General features: G+C 42.0%; 1 protein-coding gene across 4 annotated transcripts in view; it reads right to left on the bottom strand.

Moving 5' to 3' along the window:
• Window positions 1–5,385: 5,385 nt before the first annotated feature.
• LOC139384915 (pleckstrin homology domain-containing family A member 7-like) overlaps window positions 5,386–24,018 on the bottom strand; it is a 147,613-nt gene continuing 128,980 nt past the window's right edge. For all 4 annotated transcript variants that reach the window (XM_071129817.1, XM_071129816.1, XM_071129818.1 and 1 more), the window contains 10 exons: window positions 23,896–24,007; window positions 23,472–23,641; window positions 23,171–23,362; window positions 22,986–23,100; window positions 22,647–22,741; window positions 17,991–18,215; window positions 15,393–15,614; window positions 15,035–15,168; window positions 14,786–14,931; window positions 5,386–6,104 (listed from right to left, as the gene is read on the bottom strand). In XM_071129817.1, the coding sequence (XP_070985918.1) occupies window positions 6,082–6,104; window positions 14,786–14,931; window positions 15,035–15,168; window positions 15,393–15,614; window positions 17,991–18,215; window positions 22,647–22,741; window positions 22,986–23,100; window positions 23,171–23,362; window positions 23,472–23,641; window positions 23,896–24,007 (1,434 nt within the window). In that variant the 3' untranslated portion in view covers window positions 5,386–6,081. The remainder of the gene's footprint in view (window positions 6,105–14,785; window positions 14,932–15,034; window positions 15,169–15,392; window positions 15,615–17,990; window positions 18,216–22,646; window positions 22,742–22,985; window positions 23,101–23,170; window positions 23,363–23,471; window positions 23,642–23,895; window positions 24,008–24,018) is intronic.

Below are 24,018 nucleotides of genomic sequence, written 5' to 3'. Positions count from 1 at the left end.
AGGTTGAAGTTGACAATGGTAAACATGACTGAGGACGTTCATTTTAAAGTGTGCCAAAGTATTCCTTGTAATTCTTGGTCAAAGTTAATTGCAAGTTTAAGGTATGTAGTATTTGACATCCTGGCAACTGACTGCACTCAACTGTGTTAATCTTCAGATAATTGTCATATGATTGTAAAATAAATTATTCTATAAAATACACATCAATCTAAAAAACATTGCTACAACTTGCCAGCAGACGGTTTGTAAAAAATTTTTTTTTTTAAATGTAGGAAACTTCAACAGTGTTAAAAAGAGTTAAATGCACTCACATGGAATGTGTAAATAGGGGTTATTTTCCAATAATGATTTATTTAGGTCAACACTTTCCTGCATAAGTTGAGTCAACACTTTCCTGCATAAGTTGAGTGTTCACAAGCTTTCCTTTATATACAGTGCTAACAGGCCTACTTTCCATGGTTCAAATGTCTCAAGGTTGAAAATTAAGCAATAAGGCCCGAGGGGGTGTGGTATATTGGCCATATACCACAAACCCCCAAGGTGCCTTATTGCTATTATAAACTGGTTTCCAACACAAATAGAACAGTAAACAAGTATTTTTGCCTCATATCCGTGGTATATTGTCTGAGACTGTATACACAGCTGAAATGCTGTTTTTGGCCAATCAGAATCCAGGACCGAAACTACTCGGTTTATAATGTTCAATAATGTTTCATAGGCCTACATACAGTTATCTTTTAAGGTAATATCATACCTTAGCTATACAGCAAAAATAAGACCATTTGATACATGTATCAATGTTATTTGACTTGGCACATACTAAATAGGGTACTGCTAATTTATTTGACTCCAGATACCAAAAGAGAAAGGTCAGAAAGGTCAAATAAATTCCCATTTTTCCAGAGCATCATGTATGATGACCTGTCTGTAAACTGACATTATTGATGGAGTGCTGGTGGGTGCTCTATTGCTTTCACAAACTGACACACTCAATGAACACTCCACAATCTGGACATGAACCAGGCATAAAGGCCCGACATCCACCATACTTCATTATTAATGAATGCCAAGTTATGTAATTAACTCAAACAACATTTGCATACATGCAAATCCTCCTTCTCCCAATTGGACCTGTAAAGTGGGACACTCTGTTCTCATTAGCTGACCCAAATCTCTTACTTGTAACTCCAAATTTCCTCAAAGTTTAGTCAGGATCTAATATTTCCTTTTAGGTTAACAGGGAATGACTAATGAATCATTTTTAAATAAGGGAATCTACATGCTTTGTCTAATTACATAATGATAAGGACGTCATATTTCTGTATTGAACTACTTAATTACCAATTCATTACTATCTGCACAAACTCCACTAATGCATATTGCTAGCTCATGGGTAAGGCTTGAAGAGTGTTGAAAAATGTGTGAGATTCTTACATGTTAGCAGTGTGTCTTCCGTCAGTGATCAGCAGAGTGAAAATGTAGGTTGTTGCCCCTCACATAAAAAGGTTCACTAAAAGTCAAAGGCTTACAACACCTGAACAAACACACAAACACTCGATGACTGAACAATTAACTGCTGCAGATGAAATGGTGGAATGAGATCTCAACTATGGCATGATATGAAAAGTTGGAAAACAGAGCCCTTTACACACAAGCAGTAACCAATACCCAGGTACTCAATTATTAAAACACTAGGAAATGTTCAGTCTTCATGGTGAGGGTGTGTTCTCGTCATCATCATCTTCATAATGCTTGCTTTGTAGAGGATGAAAAGGGCCTGAAGATGGCACACATCTGCACAACACATACTTGTACCAATAACCAACACTGCAAAACATTTCAGCACGGTGCAGGTTTTTTCTTTTGTGCTTGCAGACAGAGTTGTGCCTTAATTTGAAGTGAAATGTGTTGCTAAGAGGCAGACAAAGTCTGAGCTGCAGCTGGATCAAAGAGGAAGCCCAAGGGCATCTGCTTCATTCATGTACACAAAAAGCCCAATTCATTGTAGGTATTGTAAATGCAAGCCGTTTAAGGAACATGAGAGCAATTCATTGTTTTCTTTAACACAGCATTTTTTAAACATTCATAATCAATCATTTATAGGGTAGAACAACTGTGTTTACATAAACCTGTTATCATATACCGTATTTACAGTGCCTTCAGAAAGTATTCGTACCCCTTGACTTATTTCACATTTTCTTTTGTTACAGCATGAATTCCAAATGGATTAACATTAAAACAAATCTCACATCTATCTACACACCATACACCATAATGACAATATGAAAACATATTTTTATAAATGTTTGCACATTTATTGAAAATGAAATACAGATATATCTCATTTACATAAGTATTCACCCCTGAGTCAATACTTTGTAGAAGCACTCTTTCTGGGTAAGTCTCTAAGGGCTTTCCACACATAGATTGTGCAACATTTACCCATTATTCTTTTCAAATTCTTCAAGCTCTGTCAAATTGGTGGTTGATCATTGCTAGAAAAACATTTTCAGGTCTTGCCATAGATTTTCAAGTAGATTTCAGTCAAAACTGTAACTCGGCAACTGAGGAACATCCCCTGTCTTCTTGGTAAGAAACTCCAGTGTAGATTTGTCCTTGTGTTTTAGGTTATTGTCCTGCTGGAAGGTGAATCCATCTCCCAGTGTCTGGTGGAAAGCAGACTGAACCAGGTATTCCACTAGGATTTTGCCTCTACTTAGCTCCATTTTGTATCTTTGAAGTAACTGTGTGTATTGAAACACAATCCAAAATGTAATTCATAACTTCACCATCCTCAAAGGGATCATCAACGTCATTTTTTCTCTCTCCCATCTACAAATAGGTGCCCTTCTTTGTGAGGCATTGGAAGACCTCCCAGGTCTTTGTAGTTGAATCTGTGTTTGAAATTCACTGCTTGACTGAGGGACCTTACAGATAATTGTTTGTGTAGGGTACAGAGGTGAGGTGGTCATTCAAAAATCATGTTAAACACTATTATGGCACACAGAGTGAGTCCATGCAACTTATTAGTTGACCTGTTAAGCACATTTTTACTCCTGCAATGATTTAGGCTTGCCATAACAAAGGGGTTGAATACTTATTGACTCAAGACATTTCAGCTTTCCATTTTTGTCTAAAAACATAATTCCACAATGACATTATGGGGTATTTTGTTTAGGCCAGTGACAACAAATCTCAATTTAATCAATTTTAAAATCAGGCTGTAACACAACAAAATGTGGAAAAAGTCTAGGGGTGTTTATACTTTCTGAAGAATGTGTATATGTCTACCCTGAAAGAAAGGCTGTGCTGAAGTACAAGTACATTGTTTTAACCATCGAATAAGTTTTATTGCAATAAACTGAGCGAGAATGAGACAATGTACATACCAATAAATATCAGTCTTAAAAAGTTACTGGTCTATTTGATTATTTTGATAGAATGTAGGCATGTACAGTGTGTTGGGAGAGAATATTAAATCACTTTTAACTGTTCAATAATTTAACACCAGCCCATCCCTTATTAAAGCATGTATATTGATCTTGAGATGATAAAAGAGCATAAAATACAATTTTAGAATCAAAGTACCTTTTGTGTTGGATCCTTTGGTTCAGCTCATGTACAATCAGAGTCCAGTCAGAATCCAGTCAGGATTCTTATGGTGTCTAATAGAGACACTGACTGGACTTTCACTACTAGACCATCCTCCTTGCACACGTCAGCCTTCTAGTGGTCATGGAATATTGTGAATGACACAAAAATTCAAGCTTAAATACTCAGGGCCATGCCCTAAATTGAAACATGCTATACCTGGGACTGGCAAGGGTTAACATGGGGCATGTGTACCAACAAACAGTTCCACCCTGTTACAATCATGTGGGAAGAGAAACCTTCACTGTTTTTCACAGTTGTTTACTCTGGATTTCATATCAAGTTCTCAAATAATTTATAGTTTCAAAATAACAAAAGGTTGTCTCTCCCCCCCCCCAAGTGCTCAGCTACGGGTTTTTGGAGCCATCTGGGAAAGTCAGGAATTCCTTTTTCTATTCATGTACGTTTGAAAACCTCTTCCAAGAGTCAGTGAGGAACATTTTGTAAAGGATTAATGTGTGAGGCCTTGATTACGTTGAACAGAACAAGACAGAATTAGCATAATATGCTCTATTTCATTCTCTTTGAAGTCCAGAGCATAGCATAACCAATGTATATGAACCAGCAGCCAAACGTCAATAAATGGAAATGCCACAATCCTCAGTGGATGGTCTTGGGTGAATTTCTGCAGGAGGAGGAAAAAAACAGCCCATTTATTGCAAAATAAGCAGAATAGCGGATCTTATAGGGTCTTATACCCACCAGGGCTAGCAGGCACTCTGGGGCCCACACTCCCACTCCTCGAGATGGCATGGAGAGAGAGGAGATGTGGCAGCTCCCACTGTGGAGCTCTGGGAGGTGCATCCCCTCTCACAGGTGTTTTCAAAGAGTACCATGATGCAGACAAGGGTATGTAATTACTCTCCAATTAAAGATAAAGATCTCACAAGGGAGGGAAGAGCAGTTCACTGGTCCACCAGACAAAGGAGCCAAGCCTATAAGCAAGATAGCAGAATATGCTATACAAATATGTTGAACTGTAGAATTATGTATAGGACTGACAGACAATTGCAATTGGTTCTAGTCATGACTTTTATATAGCTGACCTTCCATTTACAGAACATGTGAAAAAGTAACTTGCAAAAAGCTTAGAATCATAATTCCAACATCTTTGATTCGTAAGTTCAATGCCATGTTCGTCTCAAGAGGTTTCTTTTACAAAGTAAAAGATCTTTCACTTATATATATAAATTCTATGCTTCAGATACACCACTGTTATTACTACCCACCTTCCCAGTTGAAAATGTAGACACAGAATAAAAAATACCCTTTAAAAAAAGAGAAGCTTTGAACTAAAGAAACATTTCAAGGTTTTCTGTATTGAAAGTTTGCCTCATTTGGTTTGAGCCTGTAAAGTTGGATTCCCTTCTCAGATAATAGAATGAAATGTAACAGGGCAAAGCAATCAATAGGAATGTTCAAAAAGAATCCTTGGAGCTGTGATGAGGTTACATTTTGTACTTTTTGGTCAGCATGAAGAGAAGGTTATCAGAACTGGCACAAGATAAAGGGTTTTGAAATTCCAACACAGTCAACCATATTATTCAACTGTCATCCACAGAGTAGTACAATTATTAAACTGGCGCAATAACATATGATTTAAATTCAATACTGTACAATAGGCTATAAGACCTAAGAGTTTTGGGGGTTCACATTCTCTGAATACCTTAGTTATCATTTTATAACGGTTATAATGACTACTGCACGAGTCGGTTGTCTGAAGACAAAACATTTGATGAGGCAAACGTCATGTTTAATATTTACATTTTTAATAATTATCATTGTGCAACCTGCCTAAGCTACCCAGAAAATATTATGTTCAATGTTATTCTCCTCCCAAAAATAAAAATCCATTTGGCAAGCCATTAAGAGACTGGCAGTGCTAGATACAAACACAAATGACATTTCAAGTGATTTGGTGTAAGAATATCGTCTGAGTTTTGACAAAAATACAATCAACATGACACATGTTCAGTACCTCATGTTCATATCGACCTTCTAGTTGGTGAATACTCTCATTAACTTCCAAAAAATAATTACAAGTTCCCTCCAAATTCAGATCACACTGCAATACAAAACATTCTCACCTTGAAAATATCTCTTTCAGTTCTACACTATGATACAGTATTATGCTAAAAGTGCAATAACATGTATAAAACCATTTTCTATTATGGGATTAACATCTGTTAGACACTTCCAAAGTTAATTTGCACAGCAGCTTTCATGGCAGATATACATTTTCTTAAGAAAATAGTTACTTCATTTTAGCTCCTAAAAATGCATCAGCGAGTAAGTCCTGCTGCGTGCTACTGAGGACAGGTTAAATGTTCACTAACACTCATCTACTGTATAACAGTGTAACTGTCAGCACCAAACAAAGTCGTTCTTTCTTCAAGAATCCAGGTTGTATTGTCATCATGGAACAGCACCTCAGTGTCCAGAAAGCGCATTGGCTGAGGGAAAATCAACAAAACACATCAAGTTATTTTAGGAAGACTGAGAAATTCTAGAAAACCAAGCAGAATGGAAGAATGGGGGGAAATGAAGAATACATTCTTAGCTGGGATTCAATCAAACAGTATTAGCAGGATTTTAGGCTAGTAAAATAGAAGTATATATATATATATATATATATACAGTGCCTTGCGAAAGTATTCGGCCCCCTTGAACTTTGCGACCTTTTGCCACATTTCAGGCTTCAAACATAAAGATATAAAACTGTATTTTTTTGTGAAGAATCAACAACAAGTGGGACACAATCATGAAGTGGAACGACATTTATTGGATATTTCAAACTTTTTTAACAAATCAAAAACTGAAAAATTGGGCGTGCAAAATTATTCAGCCCCCTTAAGTTAATACTTTGTAGCGCCACCTTTTGCTGTGATTACAGCTGTAAGTCGCTTGGGGTATGTCTCTATCAGTTTTGCACATCGAGAGACTGACATTTTTTCCCATTCCTTCTTGCAAAACAGCTCGAGCTCAGTGAGGTTGGATGGAGAGCATTTGTGAACAGCAGTGTTCAGTTCTTTCCACAGATTCTCGATTGGATTCAGGTCTGGACATTGACTTGGCCATTCTAACACCTGGATATGTTTATTTTTTAACCATTCCATTGTAGATTTTGCTTTATGTTTTGGATCATTGTCTTGTTGGAAGACAAATCTCCATCCCAGTCTCAGGTCTTTTGCAGACTCCATCAGGTTCTCTTCCAGAATGGTCCTGTATTTGGCTCCATCCATCTTCCCCTCAATTTTAACCATCTTCCCTGTCCCTGATGAAGAAAAGCAGGTCCAAACCATGATGCTGCCACCACCATGTTTGACAGTGGGGATGGTGTGTTCAGCTGTGTTGCTTTTACGCCAAACATAACGTTTTGCATTGTTGCCAAAAAGTTCAATTTTGGTTTCATCTGACCAGAGCACCTTCTTTCATATTTTTGGTGTGTCTCCCAGGTGGCTTGTGGCAAACTTTAAACGACACTTTTTATGGATAACTTTAAGAAATGGCTTTCTTCTTGCCACTCTTCCATAAAGGCCAGATTTGTGCAATATACGACTGATTGTTGTCCTATGGACAGAGTCTCCCACCTCAGCTGTAGATCTCTGCAGTTCATCCAGAGTGATCATGGGCCTCTTGGCTGCATCTCTGATCAGTCTTCTTCTTGTATGAGCTGAAAGTTTAGAGGGACGGCCAGGTCTTGGTAGATTTGCAGCGGTCTGATACTCCTTCCATTTCAATATTATCGCTTGCACAGTGCTCCTTGGGATGTTTAAAGCTTGAGAAATCTTTTTGTATCCAAATCCGGCTTTAAACTTCTTCACAACAGTATCTTGGACCTGCCTGGTGTGTTCCTTGTTCTTCATGATGCTCTCTGCGCTTTTAACGGACCTCTGAGACTATCACAGTGCAGGTGCATTTATACGGAGACTTGATTACACACAGGTGGATTGTATTTATCATCATTAGTCATTTAGGTCAACATTGGATCATTCAGAGATCCTCACTGAACTTCTGGAGAGAGTTTGCTGCCCTGAAAGTAAAGGGGCTGAATAATTTTGCACGCCCAATTTTTCAGTTTTTGATTTGTTAAAAAAGTTTGAAATATCCAATAAATGTCGTTCCACTTCATGATTGTGTCCCACTTGTTGTTGATTCTTCACAAAAAAATACAGTTTTATATCTTTATGTTTGAAGCCTGAAATGTGGCAAAAGGTCGCAAAGTTCAAGGGGGCCGAATACTTTCGCAAGGCACTGTATATACACTTAAAAAAAAAAAAATCAAATACCATGGTCTTACTGAATACCAAAGTACAGTACTGTACATGGGTAAAGGTTATTAACCTAAACGCATCCCAGCCACAATGAAGATGATGCAGCAGAACTCACCACAACATAAAGTGCATCATACAACACACCAGATCTTTAAAAGGGAATATTAGTCTCATAGGAAACCATGAGAAAACCACCTTTTTGGAAAGCAAGAAAGACAAAACCCAAAATACCCAACCATACACCACATATAGAATTAATGAATCATTGTATCTTACTACATGGTGAACTGGTAAACATTCTCTGCGCTCTGTCTTTCTGTTCAGCATGTCACATAGTAGAAGAATTTTGAGTCATTTATTTCCCTCAAACTCAACTCACAACAAACTTGAAGCACCTGAATGAATTGCTACAGTGTACTGTTAAACCAAGCGGTGAAAACAACAGTCACACAACAACGTCATACTGTGTGTGAGACTGACTCAGTGAACACCGTTTGTTTCTTTTAGAACACATACAGGAGCTGTATTTTTAGGTATCCTTTGGAAACAAACATAGCTGTCGTTTACTCTACAACTATTTAATTTCCAAATATATATGTATGTAAGTGCAGATTGTAGGCTTGGCTGTGCATACTGAACCATTTCCAAACACATGGTCTGCATCCCAAATAGCATCCTATTCACTACATAGGTCCTATGGGTCATGGTCAAAAGTAGTGCACTATATAGGGAATAAGGTGTTATTTGGGCATTTCCAAATGTCCACACATCATAACCTCTGACCCCGACCCTTTCAGCTGAGCAGCATACATGGATGAAGAAGGAAACAGGACAGGGTTGGTGACAGACACCAACAAGGTGGAAGACACCAAATATACACAAAGACATGCACACAGTCCCACACATATTGCAGAGTGCCATGGATAAGGAAGGGGATCGGGTTAGTCGTCAAGGATAGCCAACGGATGGTGCATGATTGAGCCAGTACAGTAGAGAGCCTGAGAGTGCCACAGGCCAAAGTTAACTGGACACACTCACACAGTATCATGATCAGTCCCAATGTGTTTGCACATTAAAAATAGTGTCACTTTTATTTTTCTCCCTGTTCTACATGTTTTGGTGAATACTGTTAGCAGTCTACAGATGGTGAGATAATTGGTGTTGTGGAATACAGCTGTGAACACTTGTTCCACTGTCAAGGTGCTGAAGCAAAAGGTGTCTTATTTCTTTGTTAATTGCACACAATGCTCACGTAGCTAGTGGCATTTGATGCCCCCTTACCCTGCCCAACACACATTTTAGATAAAGTTAAAATAACAATTTACAGACAATTAGCACATTAAGATTAGCTGGCTGCCTGCAGATGTGTAGGTATGCTGACGGTAATGAGACGGGTGATCTACTACCTTCCGAATTACAACAGTGCGGTGATCATGCAGACAGAGAGGTGTGAAGCAGCACCCATGTTAGGGAGAATTAGTGAAGCCTCAATCCCATTAGCATGCTGTTAGTCCTTACTTTGTTTGCTCTGATTAGACAAACGAGAAGTGAAATCCGTTGCTTAGAGGAGGAGGAGGGGGAGGTGCCTGAGAGACAGGAGGAAGAGGAGGAGGAAGTGGAGGAGGAGGAGGAGGTGGAGGGACAGTGGGGATGTTAGGGTGCAGTGGTACTACTGAGAAGTAGATACAGAAGAAGAAGAAGAAGAGGAAGACAGAGGAAGAGGAGAACAGGATATTAGTCACATTAGGAGCAGCACTGGCAAATCCAAAGGCAGTATTGTGTTCGAGACCACCTAAAGTGAGACCGATTCAAGACCAAGACTTGGGAGGGGGGCGACCAGAAAATTGTGATTCGAATTCAAGAACATGGTTGTAATTGTGTCAAATCGCAACCATAATTGTCCAGTATTTCTGTGTTGATATTTCAGAAGAACATAAGGATGGTGTAGACATTCAGAATGGTGACAATATGCTGCTGAGGAAAACAGAGAGACACTCCACTAAGGATCCCTTACCCAAACAGGTCTATAATAGATACAAAGACAAAATATACAGTATTACATCTTCGCCAACAATACTACAACAGGGACAAGACTGAGACACCCCACATGTGTGTTGGCGCCCCCCCTTGGGTTGTGCCGTGGCGGAGATCTTTGTGGGCTATACTCGGCCTTGTCTCAGGATGGTAAGTTGGTGGTTGAAGATATCCCTCTAGTGGTGTGGGGGCTGTGCTTTGGCAAAGTGGGTGGGGTTATATCCTTCCTGTTTGGCCCTGTCCGGGGGTGTCATCGGATGGGGCCACAGTGTCTCCTGACCCCTCCTGTCTCAGCCTCCAGTATTTATGCTGTATTTATTCTGCAGTAGTTTATGTGTCGGGGGGCTAGGGTCAGTTTGTTATATCTGGAGCACTTCTCCTGTCCTATCCGGTGTCCTGTGTGAATTTAAGTATACTCTCTCTAATTCTCTCTTTCTTTCTCTCTCTCGGAGGACCTGAGCCCTTGGACCATGCCTCAGGACTACCTGACATGATGACTCCTTGCTGTCCCCAGTCCACCTGGCTGTGCTGCTGCTCCAGTTTCAACTGTTCTGCCTGTGATTATTATTATTTGACCATGCTGGTCATTTATGAACATTTGAACATCTTGGCCATGTTCTGTTATAATCTCCACCCAGCACAGCCAGAAGAGGGCTGGCCACCCCACATAGCCTGGTTCCTCACTAGATTTCTTCCTAGGTTTTGGTCTTTCTAGGGAGTTTTTCCTAGCCACCGTGCTTCTACACCTGCATTGCTTGCTGTTTGGGGTTTTAGGCTGGGTTTCTGTACAGCACTTTGAGATATCAGCTGATGTACGAAGGGCTATATAAATACATTTGATTTTGATTGATGTGGTCTCTAGACTGGTCTCAAATACTACAACACAGGGACAAGACTGAGACACCCAACATGTGGTCTACAGACTGGTCTCAAATACTACAACACAGTGACAAGACTGAGACACCCCACATGTGGTCTCTAGACTGGTCTCAAATACTACAACACAGTGACAAGACTGAGACACCCCACATGTGCTCTCCAGACTGGTCTCAAATACTACAACACAGGGACAGGGGCTGGCTGGGGCCACTCCCACCATGCCCAATAACACACAAGACACTAATCCAACTTGAACACTAAACATTCCTTATAGTAAAACACCACACCATATAAGATGACACTTCAATCAATTATCATGTAGCTGCATGTCAATAAAATGCCCATGTTTATTTCTGAATTATACATTATCCTATTGAAAGAAGTTTCTTTCAATGGGATTATGTAGAAGTTTCTTTCAATTCAGGGATTTGAAAAGTGCACCCACACACCTTCCTTTTATACCAAAGAGTTGAAAAAAAACTGATTTGGTCTGACAATTTGGTGTGATGTATTCTGACATTTCTCTATGCTGGAAAGATTGTTAGAATTGTTGACTCTGCTCTTCTGTGCATATTAAGGTCCATCATATCCTGACGCTTGAGTGTAAGTCTGTGTGACAGAGAGAGAGAAGAGAAAGAGAGAGAAGAGTGAGAGAAAGAAAGAGAACGAGAGAGGAGGAGAGAGAGACGCAACTCATCTAAAGGGCTGCTACTGATGATGCTACTGGAAGAGTGAACCTGCTTGCTGCAAGGTAAAGATGAAAAGTGATCTGGGTGTCTTTTATGAGGGTTCAGAACCGTGTTCAAAGAGCCAGCTACGAGAGGATGCAGTTGAGAGCCTGAGCACAGTCTTACTGGGTCATTGATCAGCCTCACAAAATATCCTCATCAAGAGAATCCTCCCCGTCTGAAAGATTAGACACGGATCGCAATTATCTCTGTCTTTACTCATAAGGCCCACACTTATAAGAAATAATATTGAGTTATTAGGAGATGAACGATCTGATAGCCCGGCTTTGCACCTTTCCCCTCCCCTCCTCCATCATCCACAGAGCACTCTTGAAAGCGAGCTACCCTCTCTTTATCCCGTCTTCAGCTATCCAGAGGATGTCAATGTGATGCAAGGTAGATTTTACTGATATTGTCAGACACATACTTGAAAGATAATAATTTCTGAAAGTGTTTGGCCCTGACATGACGAACATCCACACAAGAGCGTCAGTCTCTTAGAATCTGTGCATGAACCAAAAAGGGGAGGACTAGGTACTCAATCATAAGTATAGTTATTGGAAATGACACATGATTGGTAGAAGTTCTACCACCAAGTTCAGTTCCGTTCATGTTTGAAGAGTGAAGACTAAAACGTATTGTGGAAGTTTGTAGTGAGAAGATGACCAGTTATTCAGAACATTCATGCATGTCTATCAACACCTTCTACAAAATATAATTTGACGTTTGGAAATGTTGGAAACCTTTTATGTATACAAATTCAAAGAAGAGTCACTGAGAGCATCAAACAGTCCTTTTCTTTGATCCCATGCAGTCATGACTTTCTCCCAGCCTCTGATACATTAGTGTTGGTATTACTGCAGACTAGATGCAGAGTGTGTGCTGGTATTACTACAGACCTGGTGCAGAGTGTGTGTTGGTATTACTACAGACTAGATGCAGAGTGTGTGTTGGTATTACTACAGACTAGATGCAGTGTGTGTGTTGGTATTACTGCAGACTAGATGCAGAGTGTGTGTTGGTATTACTACAGACCTGGTGCAGAGTGTGTGTTGGTATTACTGCAGACTAGATACAGAGTGTGTGTTGGTATTACTGCAGACTAGATGCAGAGTGTGTGTTGGTATTACTGCAGACTAGATGCAGAGTGTGTGTTGGTATTACTGCAGACTAGATGCAGAGTGTGTGTTGGTATTACTACAGACCTGGTGCAGAGTGTGTGTTGGTATTCCGGCAGACTAGATACAGAGTGTGTGTTGGTATTACTACAGACCTGGTGCAGAGTGTGTGTTGGTATTACTGCAGACTAGATACAGAGTGTGTGTTGGTATTACTGCAGACTAGATGCAGAGTGTGTGTTGGTATTACTACAGACCTGGTGCAGAGTGTGTGTTGGTATTCCGGCAGACTAGATACAGAGTGTGTGTTGGTATTACTACAGACTAGATGCAGAGTGTGTGTTGGTATTACTGTAGACTAGATGCAGAGTGTGTGTTGGTATTACTGCAGACTAGATGCAGAGTGTGTGTTGGTATTACTGCAGACTAGATGCAGAGTGTGTGTTGGTATTACTGCAGACTAGATGCAGAGTGTGTGTTGGTATTACTATAGACCTGGTGCAGAGTGTGTGTTGGTATTACTGCAGACTAGGTGCAGAGTGTGTGTTGGTATTACTACAGACCTGGTGCAGAGTGTGTGTTGGTATTACTGCAGACCAGGTGCAGAGTGTGTGTTGGTATTACTACAGACCTGGTGCAGAGTGTGTGTTGGTATTACTACAGACTAGGTGCAGAGTGTGTGTTGGTATTACTACAGACCTGGTGCAGAGTGTGTGTTGGTATTTCTACAGACTAGATGCAGAGTGTGTGCTGGTATTACTGCAGACTAGATGCAGAGTGTGTGTTGGTATTACTACAGACCTGGTGCAGTGTGTGTGTTGGTATTACTACAGACCTGGTGCAGAGTGTGTGTTGGTATTACTGCAGACTAGATGCAGAGTGTGTGTTGGTATTACTACAGACCAGGTGCAGAGTGTGTGTTGGTATTACTACAGACCTGGTGCAGTGTGTGTGTTGGTATTACTACAGACTAGATGCAGAGTGTGTGTTGGTATTACTACAGACCTGGTGCAGAGTGTGTGTTGGTATTACTACAGACCTGGTGCAGAGTGTGTGTTGGTATTACTGCAGACCTGGTGCAGAGTGTGTGTTGGTATTACTGCAGACTAGGTGCAGAGTGTGTGTTGGTATTACTACAGACCTGGTGCAGAGTGTGTGTTGGTATTTCTACAGACTAGATGCAGAGTGTGTGCTGGTATTACTGCAGACTAGATGCAGAGTGTGTGTTGGTATTACTGCAGACTAGATGCAGAGTGTGTGTTGGTATTACTACAGACTAGATGCAGAGTGTTTGTTGGTATTACTGCAGACCTGGTGCAGAGTGTGTGTTGGTATTACTACAGACTAGATGCAGAGTGTGTGTTGGTATTACTACAGACCTGGTGCAGAGTGTGTGTTGGTATTACTACAGACCTGGTGCAGAGTGTGTGTTGGTATTACTGCAGACCTGGTGCAGAGTGTGTGTTGGTATTACTGCAGAGTGTGTGTCCGGTTGTGTGTGTTGGCATTACTGCAGAGAGTGTGTCCGGTTGTGTGTGTTGGCATTACTGCAGACAGTGTGTCCGGTTGTGTGTGTTGGCATTACTGCATACAGTGTGTCCGGTTGTGTGTGTTGGCATTACTGCAGAGAGTGTGTCCGGTTGTGTGTGTTGGCATTACTGCAGAGAGTGTGTCCGGTTGTGTGTGTTGGCATTACTGCAGAGAGTGTGTCCAGTTGTGTGTGTTGGCATTACTGCAGACAGTGTGTCCGGTTGTGTGTGTTGGCATTACTGCATACAGTGTGTCCGGTTGTGTGTGTTGGCATTACTGCAGACAGTGTGTCCGGTTGTGTGTGTTGGTATTATTGCAGACAGTGTGTCTAGTTGTGTGTGTTGGTATTACTGCAGACAGTGTGTCCTGTTGTGTGTGTTGGCATTACTTCAGACAGTGTGTCCTGTTGTGTGTGTTGGTATTACTGCAGACAGTGTGTCCGGTTGTGTGTGTTGGTATTACTGCAGACAGTGTGTCCGGTTGTGTGTGTTGGCATTACTGCAGAGTGTGTCCGGTTGTGTGTGTTGGCATTACTGCAGAGAGTGTGTCCAGTTGTGTGTGTTGGTATTACCTGCGACCTGCTTGCTCTTGAGGGAGGCCTCTGAGGCCAGGGCGTAAGACATGGTGATGATCCTCTCCTGCTTCAATAGGGCTGAGTCCAGACCCACCACCTCTGGCTGGTCCACCGCCACAGAGGGCCCCGCCAGGATCTGAACACTAATCACACAGACACACACACACCATTACACAATGAATTGAATGGCCTATCAAACTGATCTTCCATATTGGCCCGGTGAGTAGTGGTGGTGCTGTAATATACCTGGACTTGGCCAGAATGTTCTTGATGCGCTCCATGTTGCGATGGCGAGCCTCCACCTCCTGAGGGCTGAGAGGTTCCTCAGGCTCTGTGTCTATGTAGCGCTCAGGGATTAACACCTTCTGAGGTTTGGCCAGCTACACACAGAGAAACACACACAGTAGAGGTTTCCTACTAACAGCTATTCAACTCTAGTACCATTACTGTAGGGATTAGGAAATATAACCATTGAAGCTGAAAACAAGTCTATTCAATTGTTTAAACAACATTGTGAACGTACTAAGTCCTTAATGAAATGTTAAAGTGACCAGCTCGGACTTGGTGAGGTTTGATGGTGGAGGTGGTGAGGGTCAGGCTGTACCTCTCGGCTGAGGTCCAGGTCATAGTCCAGCGTCTCCAGGTCCACCTCCTGGGTAAGTGTGGACGTGGCTGTAGAGCGGAGGGTCAGCCACTCATCTGACTGGGACCGAGGTCTATCACTGTGCTCTGCTGGACACTCCTCACCCTGGACGACGCCCCGCGCCTCCTCCCCCTGCACCGCCCGCTCCAGCAACTGCAGGTCAAACTCCTGCTCTCGCCTCCACTGGAGGAGGAGGGGTAGACAGACATGACAGTTACACACAAACACTACTGCTTCACAGACACAACAGTTACACACCAACGCAACCATACTGCTGCTTCACAGACACAACAGTTACACACCAACGCAACCATACTGCTGCTTCACAGACAACAGTTACACACCAACGCAACCATACTGTGGCTTCACAGACACAACAGTTACACACCAACGCAACCATACTGCTGCTTCACAGACAACAGTTACACACCGACACAACCATACTGCTGCTTCACAGACACAACAGTTACACACCAACACAACCATACTTCTGCTTCACAGACACAACAGTTACACACCAACACAACCATACTGCGGCTTCACAGACCTAGCAGTGATACACCAAAACAACTACATTATTAGTCCCCTTTCCAACTGTTGACTCAGGATTTGTTGCTACAATTTCATGGCAACATCCAGTGTGAGACTCTACAGACATTGATGTGTTCTCCTCTGTAGCTATACTGTATATTGTGCATTTTCCCTTAAAAAAAAAGAAAATAAGATATTTCTGTGTGTTTTCCATTCAAACAATGGCATACAATGTGACAAGTGCAACACTATTCTCCACAGGCAAAACCACCAACGTGTACAGGACTGTTGATAGGGGTGCAGTACGAGTGCTAAGCTCTCAGACCACAGCATGCATCACTCTACTTGTGCAGTCAGTGATTAGGGAGAAGATGAGGAGGAGAGAGGGATCCATCTAGCTACATCCATTTACATGTACATATTGGTCCCAGGCATCATTGTGCTTACTAGGCGAAAATAAAAATGCCCAGTGCAGAAAATACCACAAATACATATTTAATAGACATGCAATGAAGAAAAAACACATGGCAAGCATGCATTATTATGAAAATGTGTGTTTATTTCTTATTTGCAAACCTCTACATTAAATATGTGGAGAAGAGGGAGGGAGCTTAGTGATCCTCCATTTGCAGATTAACAGATAAATAATATGCTGACTTGAGTTCTGATACGACTGTAAATGATTGGCACAATGGATACATGTACTTTACATTAGGCATTGCTGTATGTAGAGTCTGTTAACAAGGAGAGATACGTGGTGGTAAGATCCACAAGTCACCACAATCAGAACTGCATTCACACTGCTAAAGTCACACCGTAGAAGCTTTTACTCATATGCAAAGACTAATCGACTAAAAAGCACAGATTTAGACGGATGTTGCATCGTATCAAACTCCAGGCAATTTAAATGTAAATGCTAATGAGTCAATAGATGATCATTAGAAAATATTTAATCCAGCAGTCTATATCCACACTTGTAATGATTAGAGAGCTCTTTAAAATGGCAGTGAAAATAAATGTAGTTTTTTTTAAATCTGCAGGATTGTGTATGTTTTGTCTGAGCAGCACAATGAGACCTGGTTAGAGAATGACAGACCGTTCTAGAAGAAGGGTATGTGGTTAGTATCTTAGCAGTGGGCTGCACTAGTGGAGTGATAGGAACACAGACTGAAACACTGTCATGGAGCCTGAGAGTAGGTCAAACTGCAGTTTAGTCAGGGTGGGACAGATTGAGAGAGTTATTAGTTGCGGTGTGTATCTCCAGTATTGAGGTAACATTAGAGAATAGCTGAGATAACACTTGTTGTTTGGCCAGGGGTGGGTGTAGGGAGAAGAGAGGTAATGGCTATGGGCCGTTAATGCAGCAGTAGGGATATGATTCAGTGTAGCACAATCAATCACCTACAATCAACCCCCACAAAGCTGATTTACTGGAACTGCATTAATGCATCAGTGTTTAGTACTAATAATTCACATAAAGATTTTCACAAGCTAACCAACAAAAAGCACTTTGACACAGTTAAAGATGGCCGACATATAAGAATGCTGTTTCCATCTCCCAGGGCCTTTAATAGAGTTGAGGAAGTGAGGTTATCATAGAGTCTACTTCATTACAGACAGACTGTAGTCTAATGAAAGGATTGAGAGATATTCTCATAATGCAATCATTTTCTTGCGATGGAGTCAAGGACATTTGAAATCAGGGGCCCTGTCTATTCTGTCCTTTCTGTTATTGCATATTCATAGTCCTTCACTTCCTAGGTGAGAACACCAGGAGTTCCACTTGCATGTCACACCACAGCATCTCTCACTTCTCACACAATCACAGCAGTCAATTCTCACACCCACTTACCTGCTGCACCAGCTAGTTCAGGCCAACTCACACACTCAAACTCACATCAACGGCACTATGAAAACCCTACGCAACTGAAATGTATTAGTGGTCGCATGCATTGTTACTTCTGCATGCATTGTAGCTATAGCTCTAATGGTCATGCTTTAGGCGTGTGAGGCGTAGCGCTAACGTACTGAGCCCAGGTCTGCGGAAAGGGGGCGTTGCTGTGATGATGAGGAGGAGGAGGCTCGTGATGAAGAGGCCTGGCATTCTCCTTGACTCAGGGTCCTCTTGCGCTGGCGGACCAGAGCTTTCTGGTGCCTCTTCATCCTCTGCAGCTGCTCCTCAGCACTCATCCTCCCCCTGCTCTGCAGCACATCCCCAGAGTACAGACGCTCCAAGGCACTCTTTGGTCTCTCCTGAGAGGAGGGAGGGAGGGCATAAATTAACACAGCTCACGACACCAGCAAGAGAGAGCGGGAGGGAGGGAGCAGGGGAGAGGAAAGGAAGAGAAGGAGAGGGAGAGCAGATTAAACGAAAGACGAGGAATGGGTTAGAGGAGGCTGAAGAGAGAGAGTTTAGGTGCCACCATCATTTTACATTAGATCAAGATGCAAAAAAGTCTGGGAGTTTTTAACAATGAGAGCTTTAGAATGTTGAAGAAATCCCATTAAAGTGGATGATTTTGTGGGGGGTGAGCACAAAAAGCTTAATAGTTTAAAAGTATACATTTTATCAAAAAGCTGTATACAAGAACACTATTCCAGACCGGTAAGCATGTTTTAAATTTTGAATGGGGTTTCTAGCTAAATCTCGGCCTGCACTCCCTGACACTGAGTTCTCGGTCCATGATGCAACATTAAAGAGGTTCTCCTGTACTTGTGTACACTTTTTAGCCAGTAAATCTGAAAGCTGCGCTCACAAGTCAAAAGTGATCCCTGAAAATTGAGTACTACGGCACATACACTATATATACAAAAGTATGTGGACATCTCTTCAAATGAGTGGATTCTGTTATTTCAGCCACACCCGTTGCTGACAGGTGTATAAAATCGAGCACACAGCCATGCAATCTCCATAGACATTGGCAGTAGAATGGCCTTACTGAAGAGCTGAGTGACTTTCAACATGAGACCGTCATAGGATGCCACCTTTCCAACAAGTCAGTTCGTCAAAGTTCTGACCTGCTAGAGCTGCCCCGGTCAACTGTAAGTGATCTTATTGTGAAATGTAAACATCTAGGAGCAACAGCGTCTCAGCCGTAAAGTGGTAGGCCACACAAGCTCCAGAACGGGACCGCCGAGTGCTGTCCTCGGTTCCAACACTCAATTTTGAGTTCCAAACTGCCTCTGGAAGCAACATCAGCACAAGAACTGTTTGTCGGGAGCTTCATGAAATCGGTTTCCATGGATGAGCAGCTGCACATAAGCCTAAGATCACCATGTGTAATACAAAGCGTCGGCTGGAGTGGTGTAAAGCTCGCCGCCATTGGACTCTGGAGCAGTGTAAAAATGCGTTTTCTGAAGTGATGAATCACGCTTCACCATTTGGCAGTCCGACAGACGAATCTGGGTTGCCAGGAGAACGCTACCTGCCCGAATGCATAGTGCCAACTATAACGTTTGGTGGAGGACAAATAATGGTCTGGGGCTGTTTTTCATGGTTCTGGTTAGGCCCCTTAGTTCCAGTTTAGGGAAATCTTAACGCGACAGCATACAATGACATTCTAGACGATTCTGTGCTTCCAACTTTGAGGAAACCGTTTGGGGAAGGCCCTTTCCTGTTTCAGCATGACAATGCCCCCGTGCACAAAACGAGGTCATACAGAAATGGTTTGTTGAGATCGGTGTGGAAGAACTTGACTGCCCTGCACAGAGCCCTGATTCTCAACCCCATCGAACACCGCCCAACATCAGTGGCCGACCTCACTAATGCTCTTGTGGCTAAATGGAAGCAAGTCCACGCAGCAAAAGTCTTCCCGGAAGTTTTGTGGCTGCTACAGCAGCAAAGACGGGACGAACTCCATATTAATGCCCATGATTTTGGAATGAGATGTTTGACGAGTGTCCACATACTTTTGGTCATGGAGATATGTGCATGTGGGTAACAATGTAGGTAAAATGTCGCAGCACAGCTTCCAGAATTTGTTTTGCTTTCAAACTCGGGATTTCGTGGCTAATTGAACTAAGTCATTCTTCTCATATTATGCATGTATGATCTACATATTGACACATCAAGCCCAAAGCGGGAGGTATAAAAATACTTAGTAGTCGCCAAAGTTCCGGAGCATGTCTTTAAACCAGTCATTCATTAGCATTGCATAGGCTGTCTTGCACCCCCTCAAGTTGTAGATGATAGGTTATTTAAAAGGCGGCTGAAATTCCTGATTTGGCCTCGTTTGAGATTTGGTTCATTAAGAAATGCTAGCGGCCATGACTGAATTCAAACGTGAGTTGATTTCGGGATGTAGTTTGATGTGGGTGTTTTGTGTGTGTGTGTTCACAGGTGGGAAGAGTTAGCCAAAATCTTTTGGCTGGTGTGCGACTGTGGCAAAGTTGGTTTGACTTTGGATAGCCCATCTCCCGTCTATGTAGGTACCGTCAATAAACTACAACGTAAATTAGACAATATTTTTATGTTAGCTTTTAATAGTTGTATATGAATTTCTACAATTTATAGTGTTTTGAGATTTTTAAGTCATTGAGCTATTGGAATTTTTACATACTGTCCCATAGCAAAGTCAAGCCACATTTACCAAGGGCATTACGATCGGGTCGTGTGCAGCTGCACTCGGAACTGATTATTACTTGTGTGCTGCTGCACTGGCTGCTGCACACAACCAACCTTCATTTACGTTGTGACATACTCCAGTGCAAAACTCAGTTTTGGGCAAGACTCACTTTATGACCAGAAGTATTCTATTTACACTTTGTAATACATTTTTACAGTAGAATAAATGCTTCTGACTCACATTTAGGCCACATAGGCTTTTTTCTAAATGAAAAGTTGTTTTTTTAGGGGCAGTTACTCTTTAATGTGACTTGCTCAGAAGTCACACTTTAAATAATGAACTTATTTTAGATTTTTTCTTTGGAACACAATGTTTCATGCACCATTCAAATGTACAGGCCGAGATTAAGCTAGAAACCCCATTCAAATGTACAGGCCGAGATTAAGCTAGAAACCCCATTCAAATGTACAGGCCGAGATTAAGCTAGAAACCCCATTCAAATGTACAGGCCGAGATTAAGCTAGAAACCCCATTCAAATGTACAGGCCGAGATTAAGCTAGAAACCCCATTCAAATGTACAGGCCGAGATTAAGCTAGAAACCCCATTCAAAATGTACAGGCCGAGATTAAGCTAGAAACCCCATTCAAATGTACAGGCCGAGATTAAGCTAGAAACCCCATTCAAATGTACAGGCCGAGATTAAGCTAGAAACCCCATTCAAAATGTACAGGCCGAGATTAAGCTAGAAACCCCATTCAAAATGTACAGGCCGAGATTAAGCTAGAAACCCCATTCAAATGTACAGGCCGAGATTAAGCTAGAAACCCCATTCAAATGTACAGGCCGAGATTAAGCTAGAAACCCCATTCAAAATGTACAGGCCGAGATTAAGCTAGAAACCCCATTCAAATGTACAGGCCGAGATTAAGCTAGAAACCCCATTCAAATGTACAGGCCGAGATTACGCTAGAAACCCCATTCAAATGTACAGGCCGAGATTAAGCTAGAAACCCCATTCAAATGTACAGGCCGAGATTAAGCTAGAAACCCCATTCAAAATGTAAAACATGCATACCGGTCTGGAATAGTATTCTTGTAAAATGTATACTTTTTAAACTATTAAGCTTTTTGTCCTTCCTCCCCCAAAAAGTCATCCACTTTAATGGGATTTCTTCAACATTCTAAAGCTCTCATTGTTAAAAACTACCAGACTTCCAACATTCTATTCATTGTAAACAATGTGACTTTCCAAACAATTTAGACAAAAATTTAGAGAAGGGAATCTTAGTCTGTATCTCTGTATCTGAAACCAGAACAGAAATATATTCAACCAATCAAACGATACAGCTGCTTTAGTAAAACCGCATCAACTGCTTTTTCTCTCAATGTTTTGAAACAACTGCTGTTTTGAACACTTTCCCAACCACTTGGACAACAATTTAGAGCGTACAAAATCTTAGTCTACTTCTCTGCTATTCAAATCGGAAATCAGAACAGGAATAGCTTATACCAATCAAGAGCTAAGGCTGTTTTAGTAACCACATCACCTACCTTAATTAAGCTAACTTCACACGGTTGAATTAACTGCCGTGGAGCTTTCAGAAATGTCAAATTATAGAAGATGGGGAACACATTCTATGAATGAGAATCACGATTTAGTGTGACTTACTTCTGCAAGAACACTAAATATTTAACCTACTTCTGACAGTTATTTGTGTTCGTTGCTTCAGCAACACCATACTACTACTACAACAACAAGTCAATAATTATACTGTTACTATACCAGCGGCTATTATCCCACTTCTGTAATACAGTATCTACTTATACTACTACACTAGCCTACATTTCTCAACAATAGCAATTTAATCTTCTAAACTTGTTTGATTATTATAACAATACTGTTGGCCAGCTGAAATAATTCAAAAGTTTTCTTCATGGAAAATGACCAAGTTTTTTCCATGTACTCAATGTTTTGTACTAGATGCTGCATCTAATCAAGTCAGCTTGTGTCAGCTCCACAAAAGTAAAAGCCATGACAGGATTTACGAACAATATTTGTGCTGCCTCTCCACCTTGTCTCTTGACTCTTAGTCAGTCAGAAATAGTTGGAGTCTTACCTTCAGGCCTGAGGCGGCTGAGGCTCCTCTTCTGAGGGTAACATATGAGGAGATGTTTGTGGACTGATTTAGCCTGGATGAGGAGCCAGCCGGCCCTGGAAGAAAGACAGCAAATATGAAAACACGACTCCCAAGTGAGCACAAAAGCCAAAGCATGTTCAGTGGGTACATTACAATGCACATATTTGCTGCTGGTGTGAACACTATAAAAAAAACAAGCTGTTTAGCCTTCCAAGCTGTTTGCTTAGTCTGAAGAGGAAGACATTCTTCAAAGAAACAAATTTGTCATTCCACTTTACATCAAGGCGTATTACATGTGTTGGACCTAGAGCTACTTACCTCTGCTTGGCAGGGTCTGGTAGCCACTATCATGCCCCAAGGCCCCCATCCTCATGTGACCAGACCCTCCCACTCCCAGAAGCTCAGGTTCACTCAGGAAGGTGTGCAGCTCCACCTGACACCCACAGAGACAGAGATCAGTACCACACAGACACACGGCTCCATAGCTCTCTCCAAACACACACCTTGTTGTCTCCATTGGTGTATTGGCCGATCTCCCTGTCCCGCTTGCGTTCGTCAGACTGTCGTTTGAGGCCTCGTACAGACGTGTGTCTGATGACGCTGGTTTCCCTGGGCAGCGGAGGCACGGCGGGGGCGTGGTCCTCAGGACTGTATAGCTGAGGTAGTGGTGGTCGGGGAGGGGTGCCCTCATCTGCCTGCAGAGAGAACAACCAACCAGCATATCCTTTACCATCATATTCAACCACATTTACTATCCGATAGGATAACATTCAACACTATTTCCTCCGAGTGGGAGAATCTCACCCATTTTGGCACAGACATGGCGAGGGCTGTGGTGGTGTGCTGGGTGGAGGTGGGGGTTGTGGGGCTGAGGTGGGGGCTGTGCTGCTGGGCCAGTCTCATCTCTCCGAGGGAGGGACTGGCAGACAGAGAAGGCACTGACGACGGCGACACGGAAGGCACAAGTTTTCTCTCTGGAGGCACAAAATTCCACACCCGTAAAACACCCCCCAACACACACAACATACACATTCAAATTACACAAGAGAACAACACTCCAACCACAAAAGCCAAATACACATACAGACCATAATCAACTCATCCATTTTGTCTCCTGTAACTATATAAGCACATGACAAGTAGTGTCCATTTCTCTCTCTAGCTCGTCCTGAGCTCCAGTGTGTGTTAGTAGAGGCAAGCGGAGGCAGAGCCACAGCACTCCTCTCACCTGGGTTGGTCACAGAGGAGATGGTGACTTGGTAGTTGGCTTTGCTGGAGCTGAGGCCTGCTATTACGTCTTCAATCCTCCACAACTCCCTCTTGATCTGGGACTTCTCCTTCTGCTCATAGA

This window comes from Oncorhynchus clarkii, chromosome 26, assembly GCF_045791955.1.
Source record: "Oncorhynchus clarkii lewisi isolate Uvic-CL-2024 chromosome 26, UVic_Ocla_1.0, whole genome shotgun sequence".
Lineage (NCBI taxonomy): Eukaryota > Metazoa > Chordata > Actinopteri > Salmoniformes > Salmonidae > Oncorhynchus > Oncorhynchus clarkii.
Note: the sequence above shows the minus strand (reverse complement) of the source record. Positions and strands in the feature narration are given on the sequence as shown.